Source organism: Boleophthalmus pectinirostris, unplaced genomic scaffold (genome assembly GCF_026225935.1).
Source record: "Boleophthalmus pectinirostris isolate CB_2022bp ecotype Guang Dong unplaced genomic scaffold, ASM2622593v1 HiC_scaffold_5, whole genome shotgun sequence".
Taxonomy (NCBI): domain Eukaryota; kingdom Metazoa; phylum Chordata; class Actinopteri; order Gobiiformes; family Gobiidae; genus Boleophthalmus; species Boleophthalmus pectinirostris.
In genome coordinates this window covers 22280991-22298235 of record NW_026571404.1, presented here as the reverse complement: position 1 = coordinate 22298235, position 17245 = coordinate 22280991, and the positions used below count along the sequence as shown (strand labels likewise).

The window sequence follows — 17245 nt, the reverse complement described above, 5'->3', positions numbered from 1 at the left end:
TTACCGCCAGATAGTGGTAAAAATCGGAACTGTCCGAATGAAAAGAGAGGAAGGTTGTTCTGGCCAGCCAAAAAGTACCTCATTGTGCTTTTTGAATACATGTAGACATTGTTTATCAGGTTTACCAGTCAAAAGCTTCTCATGAAATTTCAGCATATGTGCAACAGTGCAAACATTTATTTATTTTGTCTCATCTTACGCTTTTTATTCAAAATTTAAATGTAACAGTGTTTGGAAAGGTATTTTTTTTTTTTACAATGGTTATAACAGAAGATAGATTTGGAACTGGTGACCTTTTCATGTTTGGGATTAAATCAAATCTAAACTATAACTAAAATATGTGTATCCAGGTTAATCCTGAATTACCACCAGTAATGCTCACAGTGGTGTACACATAAAATGTTTCAAAGGTATTGGAGTGTATGTCACAGTCGTGCGTCTGGTGCTTTATTGTCTAAGTGATTGTCAGGTGGACTTGCACACTGCAGTCATACGCCCAGAAACTCCACAGCGGTATCCCTTTCTTCTATCAGTTCTTTTGCCGTTGCCTCCATCTTTGCACGAGAAAAGTCATTGATGGCCAGGCCATCAACAATGTTCCAAAGCTTGTCCTATTTTTTGGAACAATATGTTACTTAGTTATTTAAATATAGCATATTCCCAATTGTAATTTAATCTTACCTTAATATGGACAGGGAATGAGTAGACAAGATCATCTGGAACACCATACGGATTTCCAGTAGAGTAAACACCCATTGATGTAAACTCCCCCTGAAATAAGAAAGTGGTATTTATTTCATGAACTAAAACAATGTACAATATTCTGCCACATGCACTTTGAAACTGTTAAAAGAGTTACCTGAGGAGTCCCTGACCACAGCTCCCTCATGTGGTCACAGATGGCCTTTGCTGCAGACATGGCACTGGACAGCTTCCGGGCCTTGATGACAGCAGCACCTCTCTGCTGCACAGTCTGCAATATGGTATAACAAAATTCTATTGTAAATATGCATTATTTAAGAAAGTGTTGTTTTTCTTTAACTTGTTAAATTCAGACTATTAGTTCAATTAACTGACAGCGATAAAATCTCCTTTGAGCCAAGCATCATCCTTCACTGCTTCAAAACATGGCAGCTCTTTCCCAGACACATTGACAACACAGTGGTGCACATCAGGGTATTGGGTAGAAGAATGGTTTCCCCAGATGATCACATTCTTCACCTGAGTGGCTGGAACTCCACACCTCATTGCCACCTATGTACATATAGACAGGATATAATGAAAAACTGATTGTAGCAAAATAGTTGTTTTGCACAGTATACCAGTATTTGTATGATACCTCAAACATGACATTAGCATGCTTTAGTTGCATTTTATAACATTTCATATGATCGTCAGAATATCATCATCTGGATCAGCTGGCAAGGTCTAAATGATAAAACACAATTTAAGGTGGGGCACCAGTGGCAAAAAATGCTATTGTGTCTTGTGACAAGACACTTTACCCACATTGCCTAGTAAGAAAGTGGTCTGTGCGTGTGAGTTGGTGGTAGTCAGAGAGACTGATGGTGTAAATCAGCAGCTTTACTTCTGTTAATTTTCCCCAGGGCAGGTGTATGTGCTTACATTTGTCTCATTAATATTTACAAATATACAGATGGTGATCTACAAATAGTTAGTGATTTGTATATGTGCTTTGATATCCACAAATGCAAATTTAGTATTTGTAACTTGTATTTTGGTATTTACAAATATGTGTATTTGTAAATATATCTTTTTCATTTGCAAAAAAATATTTCATTTGTAAAACTGAAAATTCTGTTTGTAAAATGTGATTCGCATTTTTGAGTCACCAGTTACACGAATCCACCGATTTCCGGTATAACGTAATTTTGAGACGCTCATTGAGAAATCCACAGACTCAGACAGATCCACAAATACAGCCACGTACTTCACCAACGGGGGGCAGCAGCTGGCACACGAAACATTTGACACTGCTGAAATGGAAGCATCTCTTGTTAACGTTTAGGGCTAATGTTTACATTATCAAACGCCTCAACAGCCAAGGACTAAACCAGAACTGAATCAGGACTAAACCAGAACCGAGTGTCTAAATGATCTGGAGTTTTGCCCACGGAGACCGTCGGGTGACCGCGAGCGAAAGGACCGGCTCAGAGCTCCGGGCCCCGCGGAGCTAAACACAGACATCACCCGAACGCGCTTTACGGACACCGTGCTCCGCGGCTCGGGGTCCTCCCTCTCTCTCTCCCTCTCTCAAGTCAAAGATTAGGCTTGGTTTAGACCTGTTTAAGTCCTGGTTCAGTTCTGGTTCAATTCAGACGTTAAGTTAACAAGAGACGCTTCCATTTCAGCAGCGTCAAATGTTTCGTGTGCCAGCTGCTGCCCCCTGTTGGTCAAGTACGTAGTTGTATTTGAGGATCTGTCTGAGTTTGTGGATTTCTCAAAATGAGCGTCTCAAAATTACGTCAAACCGGAAATTGGCGGATTCTGGTGAGCCACAAATGCGAATCACATTTTACAAACAGAATTTTCAGTTTTACAAATGCAATTTTTTTTTGCAAATGAAAAAAGATATATTTGTAAATACCAAAATACAAGTTACAAATATTAAATTTGCATTTGTGGATATCAAAACACATGCACACCATCTGTGTATTTGTAAATATTAATGAGACAAATGTAATCCCATTCAGGTGTGGATAGTTGACCACCACAGAGTCGGGGTTAATGAAAGGCACTAAATAAATCCAATGATTAATTAAATAATAAAAAATAATAATTAAAAGCCTTACTGCATAACATTTCAGCAAAAAAAAAAAAAAGGGCACACCACCTGCTTGTCTCTATGGAGATGTTATTGCTTTATATATGGCATAAAAAATGCCAACCACCATGATGAATGTTCTTAAGTAATTTTCTATCACCATACTAAGTCAGTGTCAGGTCTGTGGAGAGACAAGTCATCTGAAATGCAGCATGTTGGAGCTATAATAATTTGTCTCATCTTGGTTTATTTTTGCACTCCTGTCGATGGCCTTATATACCAACAAGAAGATGCAGTGTTTGTGAAGGTTGCCTGGGTCAAGGCATAATTCCCATGCTCCATAAATCTAAGACTTTACGGCTATTGTTGTCAGTTATCAGTCTTTTATATTTAGGCATAAATTAAGATTTCCAGTATTGTCTAAACATAAATCTGTAGGAAAGACTGAATTAGGTAAGATGTCATCATACAATTTTAAATAAAAAAGTGATGGGTAGATTAAATGCACACATACCTGAGAGCGAGCCCTGTTGTGGTCCAAACGGGTGAGACAGGAGAAGTTCTGTTTAGGGATTGAGGGTGCAGACTTGGCTGCAATGAGACAGTTTGTGTTGGCAGGATTTCCCACAACCAATACCTGCGAATTGAGATCCAATATATATCTTAAAAACACTGAACACATATTGGCTGCAGCTGAATTGTTCTGTTAATTAATTAATATAACTTAATTTCAAACTATTCTAAATTGATTACTATCATTTTTCACCTTTACTGTCTTCTTGGCATACTTATCCAGTGCAGCTCCTTGGCTCTTGAAAATTGCCACATTAGCCTTGAGCAAGTCTTTCCTTTCCATGCCCTCTCTTCTCGGCATGGAGCCCACCAAGATGGCTACATCCAAGTCCTTAAAGGCCACCTCTTCTTTATCAGTTGCAACAATTTCTTTCAGAAAAAAAAACAAACATTACTTTTTTTAAACTTTAAGACAATAGATTTCAAACGACTTGTCATATGCGACACAAACATAAAAAAGCAGGTAGCTGTGTTGCATTGTGGGGCTCACTTTTTGATACTTTTTTTTTTTTTTGAGTCAATACTGGGGCCTCCCACTTTCTGGTTCTAACAAAGCAAAGGATATCCCAACAGTCACAAAGGTATAGGATTATAATGGTTAAACCAAAATACATAGTTTCAATCACTTAGTTTTATCACTGAGTGAATGCACAAATCAGTCAAGATAACAAAACCCTTACCTTTCAGAAGAGGAAGAGCGCAGTCCTGCAACTCCATGACAACTCCTTCAAGAACTGGCATCATGGGTGTTATGTCCAGAAGGAGTAAAGCAATTGGCTGTAAAATGTATCCTTAATAAGTTTTAGTAATCATGACCCTCAATCCAATTATTGATTTTGCAGAAATAAATCATAAATCAGCAAAGACAAGCAGTTTAACAATGGAAAATTTAATAGTGATATCTGAACCAACCAGGCCAACTGCTCTGACTGCCAAGAAGATCAAGTAATTTTAACCTTGGCACAGTTCACAACATGGCATGACTTCAAGGACATACACTGTAAGGCTTGATTTAATTAACCTAAATGCAAACACTGAAAAGTCAAATTTAAGGGTATAGTCCTTGACTTGAAGACAAGCATTTTACGTAGTTGTACAGTGGATATAACTGCACAAAAGTTGTGTAAGACATTAGTCATTCTTTTACCTGATCTTTGCCAAACACATCTCCCTTGGCGATGCTGAACAACAAGGAATATGCAATTTGACCAGCAGCGCCAGTTATCAAGACTCTAATGGGTTCAGCCTGTAACACACAGTGTTAAAATAAATACATAAAGAAAAGAACGACAACTGTGGTTGCCCTTTCAAAGGGTCTATTCTAGTCAATGGGATGTGCTACAGAAGAGGCAGAATAAAAATAGACCCCATGCCAGTGAGTAGCTAACGTTGGATTACATAAGACAATTTAAGTCTTGACAGAAGCAATAATTTAATTTAAACTATAAATCCGAATAAAGGGTTACTGAAATGTGTGAAAGTTTGTCAATTTCAGCTGATTGAACAGTTTCTGGTAGTGACCGTTTTCTGTACAGATATTTAGCACATGTAACAGGTTGTCAGCATATTACTATTGTACTGACATAAAACTACGCTTTAGCTACTCTAACTCACAAAGCAATTTGTAACACCATGCAATATATAGCTTTAATTACCATGTTCAATATGCACCCGTCTTAGCCCTTCAGCCCTTCTGTCATCCGAAACGTCGAAGCAGAACTGCTGCTGCTTTGACTGAACTCGCCCTCCTTGCTTTACTCATGGATCTAGTTTTATGGCTTTACTGTGTTGCGACACTTCTCCGTGATTGACGGCAGTTGGTGGATTTGGGTAATTGTAGTTCCTATATTTTTTCATAAAGCAGAGATAAATGTTTACACGTATTTACTTGATCTTGATTGTACTAAGGGCATCACATAGCATAAACCTAAAAGGCGCGTGTTTACAAGAGCTTTACCTATTGATTTCTATGTACTTTACTAGCCCACGGTGTCAGGAGCATAGAGTAATAAGGCTGTTAGCAATTAGCATTGTAGCATTAGTTGCTAGGCGACAACCAGCAAACTAGCTAACGCTCCATGCTACTTCCATGGGTACTGTCGTTGCCATTGTAGTGTTAAGTTTCATGGGTGTTTGTTCAAATACTATGGTATGGCTATCATATTTTTTATAAGTATTTAAGATATTCTTTTTTAGTAATCCGTTCTCTCCACTTCTATCCATTTATGTTGCAGAAATTGCCTCAGTTTAAACGCCGAATGATGTCTGTCATACTAGAAATGAAGGTAAGCATACCCATTTCACTCTGACAGGAGCACAACAACCCCAAACACTGTTGGCAAATATCTATGCTACACCTGGATTTATTGCGCAAACTATTCTCAGTGCATTGGTTTGAGCCATGTAATGAGCCTTTTATTAGGTAATATATAATTTTTTTTACTATTCTCACTTTACACCAAGCTCTTGCCAAAGCCATGAAGTCATAACCAACTATCAAAAAGTGAAGAGTTACAAAGTGATACAGGTTACCACTATTATAAAAAGTTATGTCAGTACTCTAAAAGTTATCTTAAAATTCTAAAAAAGTTAATAACTTAGTACTTGGGACTGATTAATTTCTTTGATGTTTTGTACTGCATGTTTTTGAGGAAGACAATCCTCAAACAACAAAACTGTTGTGGTGTGGGTGCTCCCGGTGCTGTGTCTCTGATCTCCGCCTTATTATATGTTTTTCAGTATGGCATTGGAGTCTTGATAAAGGCAAAGAATCCAAGTATTTTACCTAGAAAGTATATTACTGTACAATCTCATAATGCATCAAAATATGATGTGGTGTCACCTCCAGAGTTATGTAGTGTGATGTATTGCAGACATTCAAAATAATAACAATAGTTCCAAGAAGAGATCAATGGTATCCATGTTTTTAACAGCAAGCATTCCACCTCATCTATATTGTTTATTGTTTCATACAGTAGTTGTTGTATAATATATACAACAAAATAACCTGCATTGACCTTGACATTGTTTGTCCGTCCCCATCACGGGTGATATGAGGAGATTAGCTGTAGTTAGTTGTTAGAAAGGAAATCCCTTTGAAAACAAAACAAAACAAAAAAAAAACAGCACCAGCACCTGATAATATCTGGAGCCCCTCTGCCATGGTGGCTGGAGTTATTCTATGTGTGCTGTAAAAACAGTTCACTCTGTGACCCTATCCACCCAGAGTTCAACTGACACAGAGCTGGTGTGGCCAGTCAATATACAAATATTATTTTTCATGTAAAGTATTAGAATATACAGACAAACAAACAAACAAAAAATAGAATTCAAGTTGCATATGTCAGTAATATATTTTCCAACATTGTGCTCTCTGAAGAACACTTGTATTATTGGTTCTGGGCAACATCATATCAAATTATTACATTTAACTAAATTAATATCAGATGAAGGAACACTGAATTAACAGAAAATTATTAATAATATTGATAATAAAGAATCAGCATGTTTTGAATAATTTTACAATACTTTCACATTTGTATATTTAAATCTCATACGATACTCAACCATATACCTTTAAAGGTATATGGTTGAGCCTGTGGCCATACCAGCTTGTCAAAGCCTGATCCTGTCAGATCTCAGAAGCTAAGCAAGGGTGGGCCTGGTTAGGACTTCGATGGGAGGCCACTGGGAAAATCAGGTGCCAAAGTGGGGCGCCAGTCACAAAAACTGCTGTTGTGTCTTTTGGCAATTTCTAACATTGTCTAGTATGAAAATGGTGTGTGCGTGAGTGATGGTTGGAGGGACCAATGGCACAGATTGGCAGCCTTATTTCCGTCAGTATGCCTCAGGTCAGCTGTGGCTACTATAATAGCTTACCACCACCGAGTGTAGAGTGAATTAATAATGCTCTGTACAGCATCTGTGAGTGTCCAGAAAAGCACTATATAAAACTGATGCGTTATTATTTTTATTAAAGACAGCATATTTCTATTGGACTGTTAAAATATCTTATGTATTGAGTACTGTTATCAGGATCAGGAAGAGGGGTAAAATATTACCTTTGGCAATATGTCACTTCCTCCTTATTCAAATTTGGTGATGTATGAGTTGAGCTGAGAGGCAGATGTTGAAGTCCAGTTTTATGATTGTGGCACTGACCTTTCTCTTGTCCTCTGTCCGCTCGACCTCTTCCATTTCATGCTCTCATTCTATTCCACCCACTCCTCCTTCCTGTTTCTCTTTTTCGTGGTCTTCTTCTCCACTTGTCCCTGTAGACTGCACCTGAGTGACCCTGTTACACGGACAACAGCAGGAGCGATAGCCCTACGCAGCCGCCAGTATCTCCATCTTATCTCCACCACTAGACTAAATAGTGCTTGCTGTATGCTTGCTGTTCACTACCAGGTAAGATATTAGCCCACAGCCTCAGATCTATACACAGATGCACATGGACACAAATGCACTGCTTCATGACATGGTAAATAATAGAACCTATATAGGGCTGGGCAATGTGATTTTTATATCAAGTTTAATGTGCAGTTTCAAGTACATTTTATTGTTCCCTTAGCAAAATTTGTCCTTCAGATTTTTTAATATGATTCAGATTTTTTTTAAACAAATACAAATGGCTTTCACTATCAATATTCATTTTCTGAATATAAACACTAAAAAAACTGTAATGTAAATGTAAAAGTCTTAGCTTCAAACCATGTTTTTTTTTTTTTTTTTTTTTTTTGGACAGGATTGACTCTAGACCTCTGGATTAAAAATGACCCAAGCCTATTGTTGACAATTTACAAATGACTGAATCTCTATCTCTATTAAATCTGTATTAATTGCACACCCCTAGAGTCTCATGTTCCCTTTTAATCTACCAGCCAGTTTAGTCCCTTTTTGATCTAATGTTTTATTATTTTGTTCTTTTGCTTTTATGGTAATAACAAAGTCATCCACTAGGTGTCAGTATAAGACTTTCATTGCCATAAAACACTCGTATGGAAAGGTATGTGTATATATATATATATATATATATATATATATATATATATATATATATATATATATATATATATATATATATATATATATATATATATATATATATATAATATATATATTATATATCATATATACATCATATATATCATATGTACATATAGCTAAATATGCTGGCAAACAGAGTTCTCAAATCTTAACACCAAATATAACATACTGTTGACTTCCAACAAACAACAGCAATGTAGGTGCACTGGTATGAATATTTGTTTTGTTTTTTTTCATATACTTTGGGTCAGCTAATATTATGCACATTATGGGATTTTTAGTCAAGATGATTACGATTTGCCCGAATTCTAACTAGGAATGTATCGCACCAGCTTTTTCAGTTACAATACGAATATAGATACTTTACTTTACTGTCGATACCGGTATTAACCAATACCAGTGTAGGGGCTGAAAAAATGGCTTAACTTAGAAACTTACAAATAACTTATAAACACAGTTAACTTACTGCACAAGAGATTCAACTGTGTGATGCAACTGTTATTTATTCTTCAAGTAACTACAGAACACCAGTGTATGAATGCAAGTTCAGGCCATATGAGATGTTTTAAGACATAAAGCCTGTTAATAGTCTTATTACATCAAATTAAAGGGCCAACCAGGGTATCTGCTTAACCAATATCACAGAACCAATACCCGATCGAGCTCATTCTTCAGTATTGGCCAGTACCAGTGCCAGTATCGTATAAGTGCATTCCTTATATTAAACAACTCTTCAGTTAAATCTCATATCTCGATTTATTCTATACCCCTTCCTCCAATGTATTTATGTAAGTAATTTGTTTGTGAACAGGAACTGATGAATTCGACTTCATATTAAGACACAATATGTTTGAGTGTTTGATTGGCTGATTGATGAACTATGGAACTGTGTCTCTGTTTCCTCCCCTAACATGTCATCTCTCAGCAAGATCTTTATCTCAAACACTAATATGAGAAGTCATGACTTGTTTCGGAAATGGGAGACTGTGCTAATCTAAACAATTTTTATTTCATATTCTCCGCTTTAGCCTCAAGGTGGCACCAAAATACCACATGTACTACCACATGAACTTCTGTTATGCATTTGTCATACTCAAGAAGCCTGTTCTGTGTTTTCTGTGAACAAACAATCACCAAAATTATCTCAGCACTTACTTTCAGCCTCCAAAACTCTCGTACCGGTTGACAGTAAGGGACCACATGTTTCTATCATTTTGGCTTTTGTTTTTTTTTGTATTTTTGGTCTTTAAAACAGTCCCTTCCTGTCCCACTGCTCCCAACCCGTTTCCACCACCTTTTCATCAACCTGAAAACCCAAATCCCTCCAACTGGACCACTAGTGCTACCTTGCTGTGGATGTTGGCGGTCACAGCCCTCTGCACAGCCATAATGGGCCGTAGCTCAAATGGGGCCACGTCACCGTCAGCATTCCTGGTCCTTCCAAGAGGCCGGTCGCCTGCAGGTTACCAGCCACGCTGCTTGTCCCTGTTTGTCCGCTCTCACTAAAAGGAAAGAATGTTTTCCCCCACAACACGGCTGTGTGGGGATTAAGACCCATTTTGAGTGGCCCCGGGTCGTGCAGCAGATGTTAGCCAGGATAGTGCTTGTTGCCGTGCCGACGGTGAGCCTACGGGATTGGCCTGCCCAGACGACGTTAAGCTTGTGTACATGTATAGAAGGGTATTTGAAAGGGTTATGAGGGTCCGAAACACATTAAAGAGAAAAGTGGTGGGAAATTTGGCACAGTGGTCAAACTGATTGTCTCAGGAGACAGTCAGAATCTGCAAACACAAACCTGTAAGAGCCATGCCTATTGCCCCTGTAGGCTGCTGAGATCTGGTCTGTTCAGACCTAAAGGTGTGATGCAATCTAAAAAACAACATGACATGTTGTATTTGAAAACAATATGGACACAATGTAGAGTGTTATTCTAGTATTACAGGAATTTTTTCCTAATTGGTCCTGAACCTTGCTTTCTTGTGTTATTAAATTTTGCTTAATGGGTGATGACTACACTGAGAAATGACAGATGAGTGAATATTAACTTTGTGTAAACTCATGAGATTTTGTGTGTGTTTCATGTATAAGCTGAGCCTGTCAATCAGACAGGTCTGACTGCAGGCTGAATGTGTTTAACATGGGGCCCAATGCAGGGCAGGACTGTCACATTACGAGCAGAGGACGAGCAGGGCCAGACAAGACATGACCCTGCACTCTACTATTGTAATGGCTGTAGAAGGTTTCTGTTGTCTGTGGGTGCTGTTGAGTTGGTCTTTTTGCATTGCCCAGGATGTGTCATTCGGAGTAAGTGGAAAAGGAAACTTCTTGAGGGCAAAACCCATGTGAAACAGAGAAATAATCAGTGTGTCATTGTGAGTGAGTCCTAGTTCACAGTGCAGGGGTTGTCGTGACATGCAGGACATATTTTTTTAAACCATGCACTTTCACAGACAGAATAATTGGAGACATTATCCAATTATCAGAAAAATGCAGCAGTTCCTGTGTCCAAATGGCTTTATAAATGCCCAGAACCACTACTAGCATTTGTAATATGTGCATGAGTAACACGTATATAAAAACCAGATCACCTTTCCCTGTTTGTTTCAGCAACAAAGTTAGTTTGAAAGTGTGGAGGCAGAGCAGCTTGAGTTGACCATGAAGAGCCTTTGACCCTGGTGATGAACTGTGATAGACATGTGCCAGGCAGGGAACAAGAGCTGAAGGGACATGATAGGAAGGATTCTCCTTTCTTCCTCTGGAGAGGAGGCGACTGCAGCAGGAGCGCCTGGGAGATATGACACCACTGAGGTCAGACTCCAGATTACAATCCCCTTGGTCCGAGTGGCACAGACGTCCAGTGGCTGTGTGCCATGTCAAACTGTCAGAGAGTGGCCCGCCGAGACGTGTCACGGGTGTCACGGCCTGAGCCCAGAGGTGACGGACAGCGCGTGTGTGCGTGTATGACAGCCACAGAAGACCACTGAGGAGACGAGAGGACGCACATCTGACCTCTGCTCTGCCAGCTCCATCTCGCTCTGTGCCTCTGACAACAACTTCACCACAACCTCCTTTTGACAGCTGTGAGTGTGTGTATGTGCTAGTGTGGAAAGTTAGCTCAACTTAGCTGAAGTTAGTGCTATGATAGAGATGCAACTTGATGTTATATTATTATTTACACTTTTAAATCCGCCTGATCTACAACAGTGTGAGGTTTGCTTTTTAATACAAATCTAATGGTTCAGTGTGTTCCTCCTTTATATCATGTTACTGCCTATGCGTTGTGCAGGTCATGTGTGCTGCTGGTCACAAGGTGAGGGACATTCAACATATGAAACGCTTAAGAGACAAAACTGTGAAAATACAAACAAAGCCGCAGTGGGTTTGACACATGTCACAGAGGACAGACACCGGAGAGGCCCACAGTCCCCATGAACCGCTTTGAAGTCTGCCAGCAATTGTGCTGCTAGTTTAGGAGTATTGCCTTTCCTGCCCTTGGGCATAGCTGCAGGGCAGATGCACTTTGCTTTTGGTAAAACACTGTCAAGGATTAGACCTATTAGCTGAACAGGAATACAGCACAGCAGAGGTGGCTTTAGCTCTCTGTTAGGGGGGATTGCTTAGAGTCTCACTGATGGATTGCTGTAACATTTAGTGGGCACAGTTTGGCCTGTGTAAAGCTGTTTTCTGGCTGATTAAGACCTGATGAGCATAATCGTCCAAACCTCTCAAGTGTCCCTTCAGTCGCAGTCATTATGGTGCTGTTTGTGTTTCTGCTCCAGGCACTGGGCAAATACCTTTGCCGCAGCAGCGGCAGCAGGTTTCCCCCTCTTCCCTCTTCTTTCCTCCATTACCTCCTCTAATGACGTTTACACATGTGCTTAGGAGAGCTCTGCACATCTGTCTGTCACTCTGTCCTTCTTTTCACTTACCACAGGAGAAGAATATACAGTTTTATAGCCCAACTTTACCTAATGAAAAGCACAATGCAGTAAAGAACAAACCAACAACCTGGAGTTTAAGATGACTGAATCAACAATAATAAACACAGATGTATTTGTTTATTTGTCCATTCCATTTCATCATTCATTTTTATAATACATCAAATTGCTGGGTTTCAGATGACATCACAACATTCTGTAGGTCAGTAATATTTAATACAGATGGGGGGCAGTTAAAATTAATATGGCTGAAATGCAGTTTTTGTTGTAAAACACTGAATTCTTGGGCTTGTCACTAATAGGAATGATCATCTTAAACATTTGTGAATTTACCTTTTAAATATTTTATGGCAAAATACAATGTAATCAAAAGGGAAAACTCTCCCTTGCCCCCCACCTGGGAGTATGACATCATCACATTTTAGACTATGAAAACCACCAATTATATTACATTTAATCTACATTACATTAAATCTGATGTAATCTGTCCCTTTTCAAGAGGGCTTTTTAAAGACGAAGAAACATGTTTACATATAGTACCACAATTGAATAAAATAAATAATGGACATATTTGTTTATATTATAGAAAGGGGGAGTTCCAGTTTTTCAAAAGCAGCAGTAAAAGAATGTCACAAAATATTCAACAATACAACATTAAATATTCTAATAGGTCTCTTAAAACAAGTGAATTATATAATAAAACACTATAAATAAAATTTGTTCATTTGGTTCAGTTCAGATTTTTTGGAGGCTTCAGTCTGGTACAGATTTGGCACAGAAAAGATGAAAAATATCTTCAGATCACTGTAAAAGACACCAGGTTAATACCAGGCTTGGACAGGACTGCCTTAGCTGGAGGATTTTAGCTATAGTGGATGTTTTGGGTTCACTGGAGGAAACCGGAGTGCCTGTAAGAAACCCACCCAGATACGGAAAGAACATGCAAACTCTGCTCAGAAAGGCCCAGGAATGGACCTGGAACCTTATTGCTGTGAAGTGTGCTGTGCTAGTCACTCAGATGCATAGATTAGCATATTGGCATGGATTTAGCAATGCCAGATACTTGCTTTTTTGAATTGTACTTAAGTATGAGTTATAGGCAGATTATACATTGTGCAAGTGTTGAAAATATCTATTATTTTGGAAGATCCACACTTTGAAACTTGTAACAATTTTGAGTATATATCAGTTTTGTAAAGCCAATAGGGCTTTATTTACACTCCATAGTGGGTCTGACCTGAAGATGACTTTGAGTCAGGCCAAATGATTTCTACCTGGAAGTGCTCTCAGTATATCTTAGGTTTCACCACTTGTATTGATTTTGTGTGCATTCTTTGTATTTTTTTTAACTAGTCTTTTCTGGACACCTAAACTTTTCAACTCCTCACCTCTACATGCCCTTTGGAGTTTGAATAGTACTTTAAGTGATCTCCCTATTTCTTAAACTCACACACACACACACACACACAAACACACACACACGCATCAGTGCACACCACTGAGCACAAATACATATACTCTGACACGCATACGCACATCACTCCTCAATGAGACTTGCCCAGCAGCCATGTCACCCAAGCTTCATTTTACTACTGATTGACATGCCTGTAAAACGCCCGCCCCTCCACACACACACACACACACACACACACACACACACACACAGACGCACATACTGGAGCTGTCACCTCAGTCAGTCGTATTACCTTAACCTTATTTTGTTCTGCCTGTCCATCATTCCTATTCTTCCTCCCCCGACATAAGAATGGCTCCCTTGGTGACTGTGTTTGAGAACATGAATGAAAAGGTTTCCGCATGCTACCTGGCGCCACTTTGCCCACCCTCCACCAAACCCTCTTGTCTGGTAATGGGGCAGGTGAAAATACATACAGTACCTGTCTGTAACTGCATGTGTGTGCGCTTCGGGTTCTCTTCTACTTCCATTCTTCAGGTCAAGTTTATAATGCCTGCGGTCCTACACAAAAAGGTGGGAGACTTACAGATAAACTGACATTAAGCTGGGGAAGGAAGACTCTATAAGTTTACAGGGACAAGCGCATTAGTGTTGAAGTGCTCATTAGCAACGCTTAGAGGCTAAACTTGTGACATTAACAGGATTTTACACTTTACGTAGACTTATTATCACAACAATTACAAATGTTGCTTATCGCTGGCCTCCTAGCATAACTGCCTACAAACAATTTTTTTATTTTTTGAACATATTGAATCTGTCTCATTCTACTCTTCAGACCTTGTATGTGTCATTGAGCGTGTCCATAACCCATCAGAAAGATTTTTACAGCCAAAAAAACTCAAACCGCCTAAGTCATATTTCCTCTGCCATAAACCAAGAAAAAATATTTAAATTATGCTAGGAGATTTTACAGATTAATGAAAAGCAAAACAATTGTGTGTACTGAGAGTCATGAGACACTTTTCCATTCAAAACAACATATGTGATGGTAGTTACATACAAGATGTGTGTTTAACTAAATGCTTGGGTGTAGAGTGTGTGCTAGTTTATACTGGTTTCCCTCTCTCTCCTGATGCCTTATCTGCCGGCTCAGCCGCTTGTTCCCATGATAATTTTTTAGTCCTAGATTAACATCATTTTGCTGTTGTTCAACCTGGATGGATTTCTCTGATTTGTGATTCTTTGTTCTGGGGCATTTTTAATTTCATCTTTTGTCCTCTAATTTTCTTCCCCAGGACACTGTTGCACCGAGGATGATTCCCTCAAGGGCACAGATAAGATGCTGGAAGTGTGAACATGCAGCGTTTCATATGTATGTAAATGCAGATGTGTACATTTCCCCAGGTATCGCAAGGTTAACAGATAGTGTGCAAACTGTACGGCTTTTCCGAGCACAGGATGGTGTAAGGGTGCTGTGGGAGGACATATCAGCAGTTTGTGATTGGTATGTGCACAACGTCGAACTGAGTGCCTGAATATGTTTACTGAATACATGAATGTGTCTGTTCACGCAGCTTTGATTGAGACTTGGCAGCAGTGGAAGTGGAAATGACAATATTGGAAAAAAACATTCAAATACTCTCCTATACAGGTTTATGTTGTTGTAGGCATTGATTAACTCTGCTTGAGATGGGCAATAACTTGCTTACTGTTTGTTTGCCAGGTTAATTTTGCAACCAGCCATGACAAAAAGTAGAAGATGTGAAATAAATGAAAAATGGACTGACACTTGATGTGTGTGTGTGAAAGTTGGTGCGAGTGCATCAGGATGAGGAGGGCAGAAATGGCCTTGTGTCAGTCACCCTTTGGCAGCTCTTTAACCCTGTAATTTATCACATCACTCCTCTTGCTGTGATGGGACCACTGCTCCAGCTGACAGCAGCGCCTCTGGCAGCGTTTGTGTGGGAGAGACAGAGCCAGAGAAAGGAAGATGGCTGAAAACGACATACCTGGAATAAAAAGAGAATTCTTAAGACGTCAAACAAAAGCTTGTGAGGAGGATCCGGTTGCAGTGCAGCCCAGAGTGGAGTGGTTAACTGCTGCAAAGCCCTCATTATGTGTTTATATCAACATTGTTGTTGAGCAACAACATCATTAACAGTTGTGTTGTGACTTAATATTTTGTTTTGTTTTCTATTATTGTTTTGAATTAAGGCCAAAATATAGCTGGGCATGTTAGTTCAAGTTTGGGATGAACTGGTTTATGGAGACAACTAGTTCTTAAATAAGACTCCAGGTCTCAGTGGGACAACAGGTTTTAGTGTGCACTAAAACAGTAACACTAAAGGACTCCAGTAAAGCTGCTCTGTAAATACTGGAAAACACGTGAAAACTCCATTATGCTGTACAACTTTTTTTGTATTTGGCATTTTCAAGAGGTGCATGCACTGTGAGTCAATGTCAAAGATGTAAGCTTTTGTTTCTCTTTATTTTAGGAAACGTATCGTCTACATATATAGCTTGATCTATCTAACCCTGTAATTCGGTTTTATGTGAGAGTAAAATGGCAAGGGGAAATGATGGTGACAGAGAGATTTTAGGGCTCATCTGACCCTGGAGAGGAAATTAGTGGAGGAAATAACATTTCATATATTTTACCAGACTTTCATATACTTCCTTTCAAACTCATTTAATTGAACTTGAATGATCTGTCCTCAGTAAAACATCTTTAAAATGTATTTAAATAAGGGCAAATGATAGTTTATTATCCTTTCTTTAAAAAGATTTCTTTCTGCACATGTATATTTACCTGAAGATTCTGGTTCAGCCCACATTGTCCCTCAAAGGCACTTTGCGTGGCACACGCTCAGTGCTCACCCAGAGGGCACAGTGTAAAAGAGACACTGAGCAGACAAGGTCGTGCTTCCTGTGGACTGTGTTTGAAAAGGAGTCATATGTTTTTCCTCCTCTGCTTTGATGTTAAAGCAGACTCTTTACTAGTGCAAAGACAGGCTACAATAACCTAGACCCCCCTCTTCACCCGGGCCCTCTGTATGTCAGCTCCACACTCCCACAATGCGCTGCAGGAGGGAAGGTTACCCACAGCAACCTCAGCCAGGACGCAGTATGGCAGCTGGCCAGAAGCTGCACAGCTTTCAGCATATGTGGATCCCTGCATACATTTAGCTGTGTAGGTAGTTTATTGTGCTATGGAAAAGGGATATAGCAACAATACAATGTCAGTTTACACAAGACTGAGTCTTTTGGTCCAAAGCATAAGAGTAAAGAAACTGTTTGCACAAATTAGCAACACGTGATTTGTCAACATTGTGTTTAAAGTTGTGCAGTTGCCAAGATGAAAGAGCATGTGACTTTAGATGTTCTGTGGTATGTTCATGAAGCCTGAACAGAGAATTTTTCAGCAGACTTTGTGAGTAATTAAAGACCTCCAGAATTAAGCAAGTGCCAGTGCCTTTCCTTTAACTTGTT

General features: G+C 39.2%; 2 protein-coding genes across 3 annotated transcripts in view; one reads left to right on the top strand and one right to left on the bottom strand.

Annotated features, from left to right (window-relative positions):
• Nucleotides 1-159: 159 nt before the first annotated feature.
• Nucleotides 160-5128, bottom strand: mdh1ab (malate dehydrogenase 1Ab, NAD (soluble)). The gene is made up of 9 exons (XM_020921253.2): nucleotides 5014-5128; nucleotides 4506-4604; nucleotides 4039-4135; nucleotides 3552-3727; nucleotides 3300-3422; nucleotides 1078-1254; nucleotides 860-973; nucleotides 682-771; nucleotides 160-611 (listed from the first exon to the last, which is right to left on the bottom strand). Exons 1-9 carry the CDS (start codon nucleotides 5014-5016, stop codon nucleotides 489-491), a joined length of 1002 nt encoding a protein of 333 aa, XP_020776912.1. The 5' UTR covers nucleotides 5017-5128; the 3' UTR covers nucleotides 160-488.
• The window catches only part of wdpcp (WD repeat containing planar cell polarity effector), a 48726-nt gene continuing 36532 nt past the window's right edge, over nucleotides 5052-17245 (top strand). Inside the window, exons 1-3 of one of the 2 annotated variants that reach the window (XM_055162355.1) lie at nucleotides 5052-5188; nucleotides 5593-5643; nucleotides 7636-7765. The gene's annotated coding sequence lies outside the window, so the exon portion shown is untranslated. Of the gene's footprint in view, nucleotides 5189-5260; nucleotides 5508-5592; nucleotides 5644-7635; nucleotides 7766-17245 lie in introns of those variants that run through there. The other variant, XM_055162354.1, reaches the window with a different exon arrangement.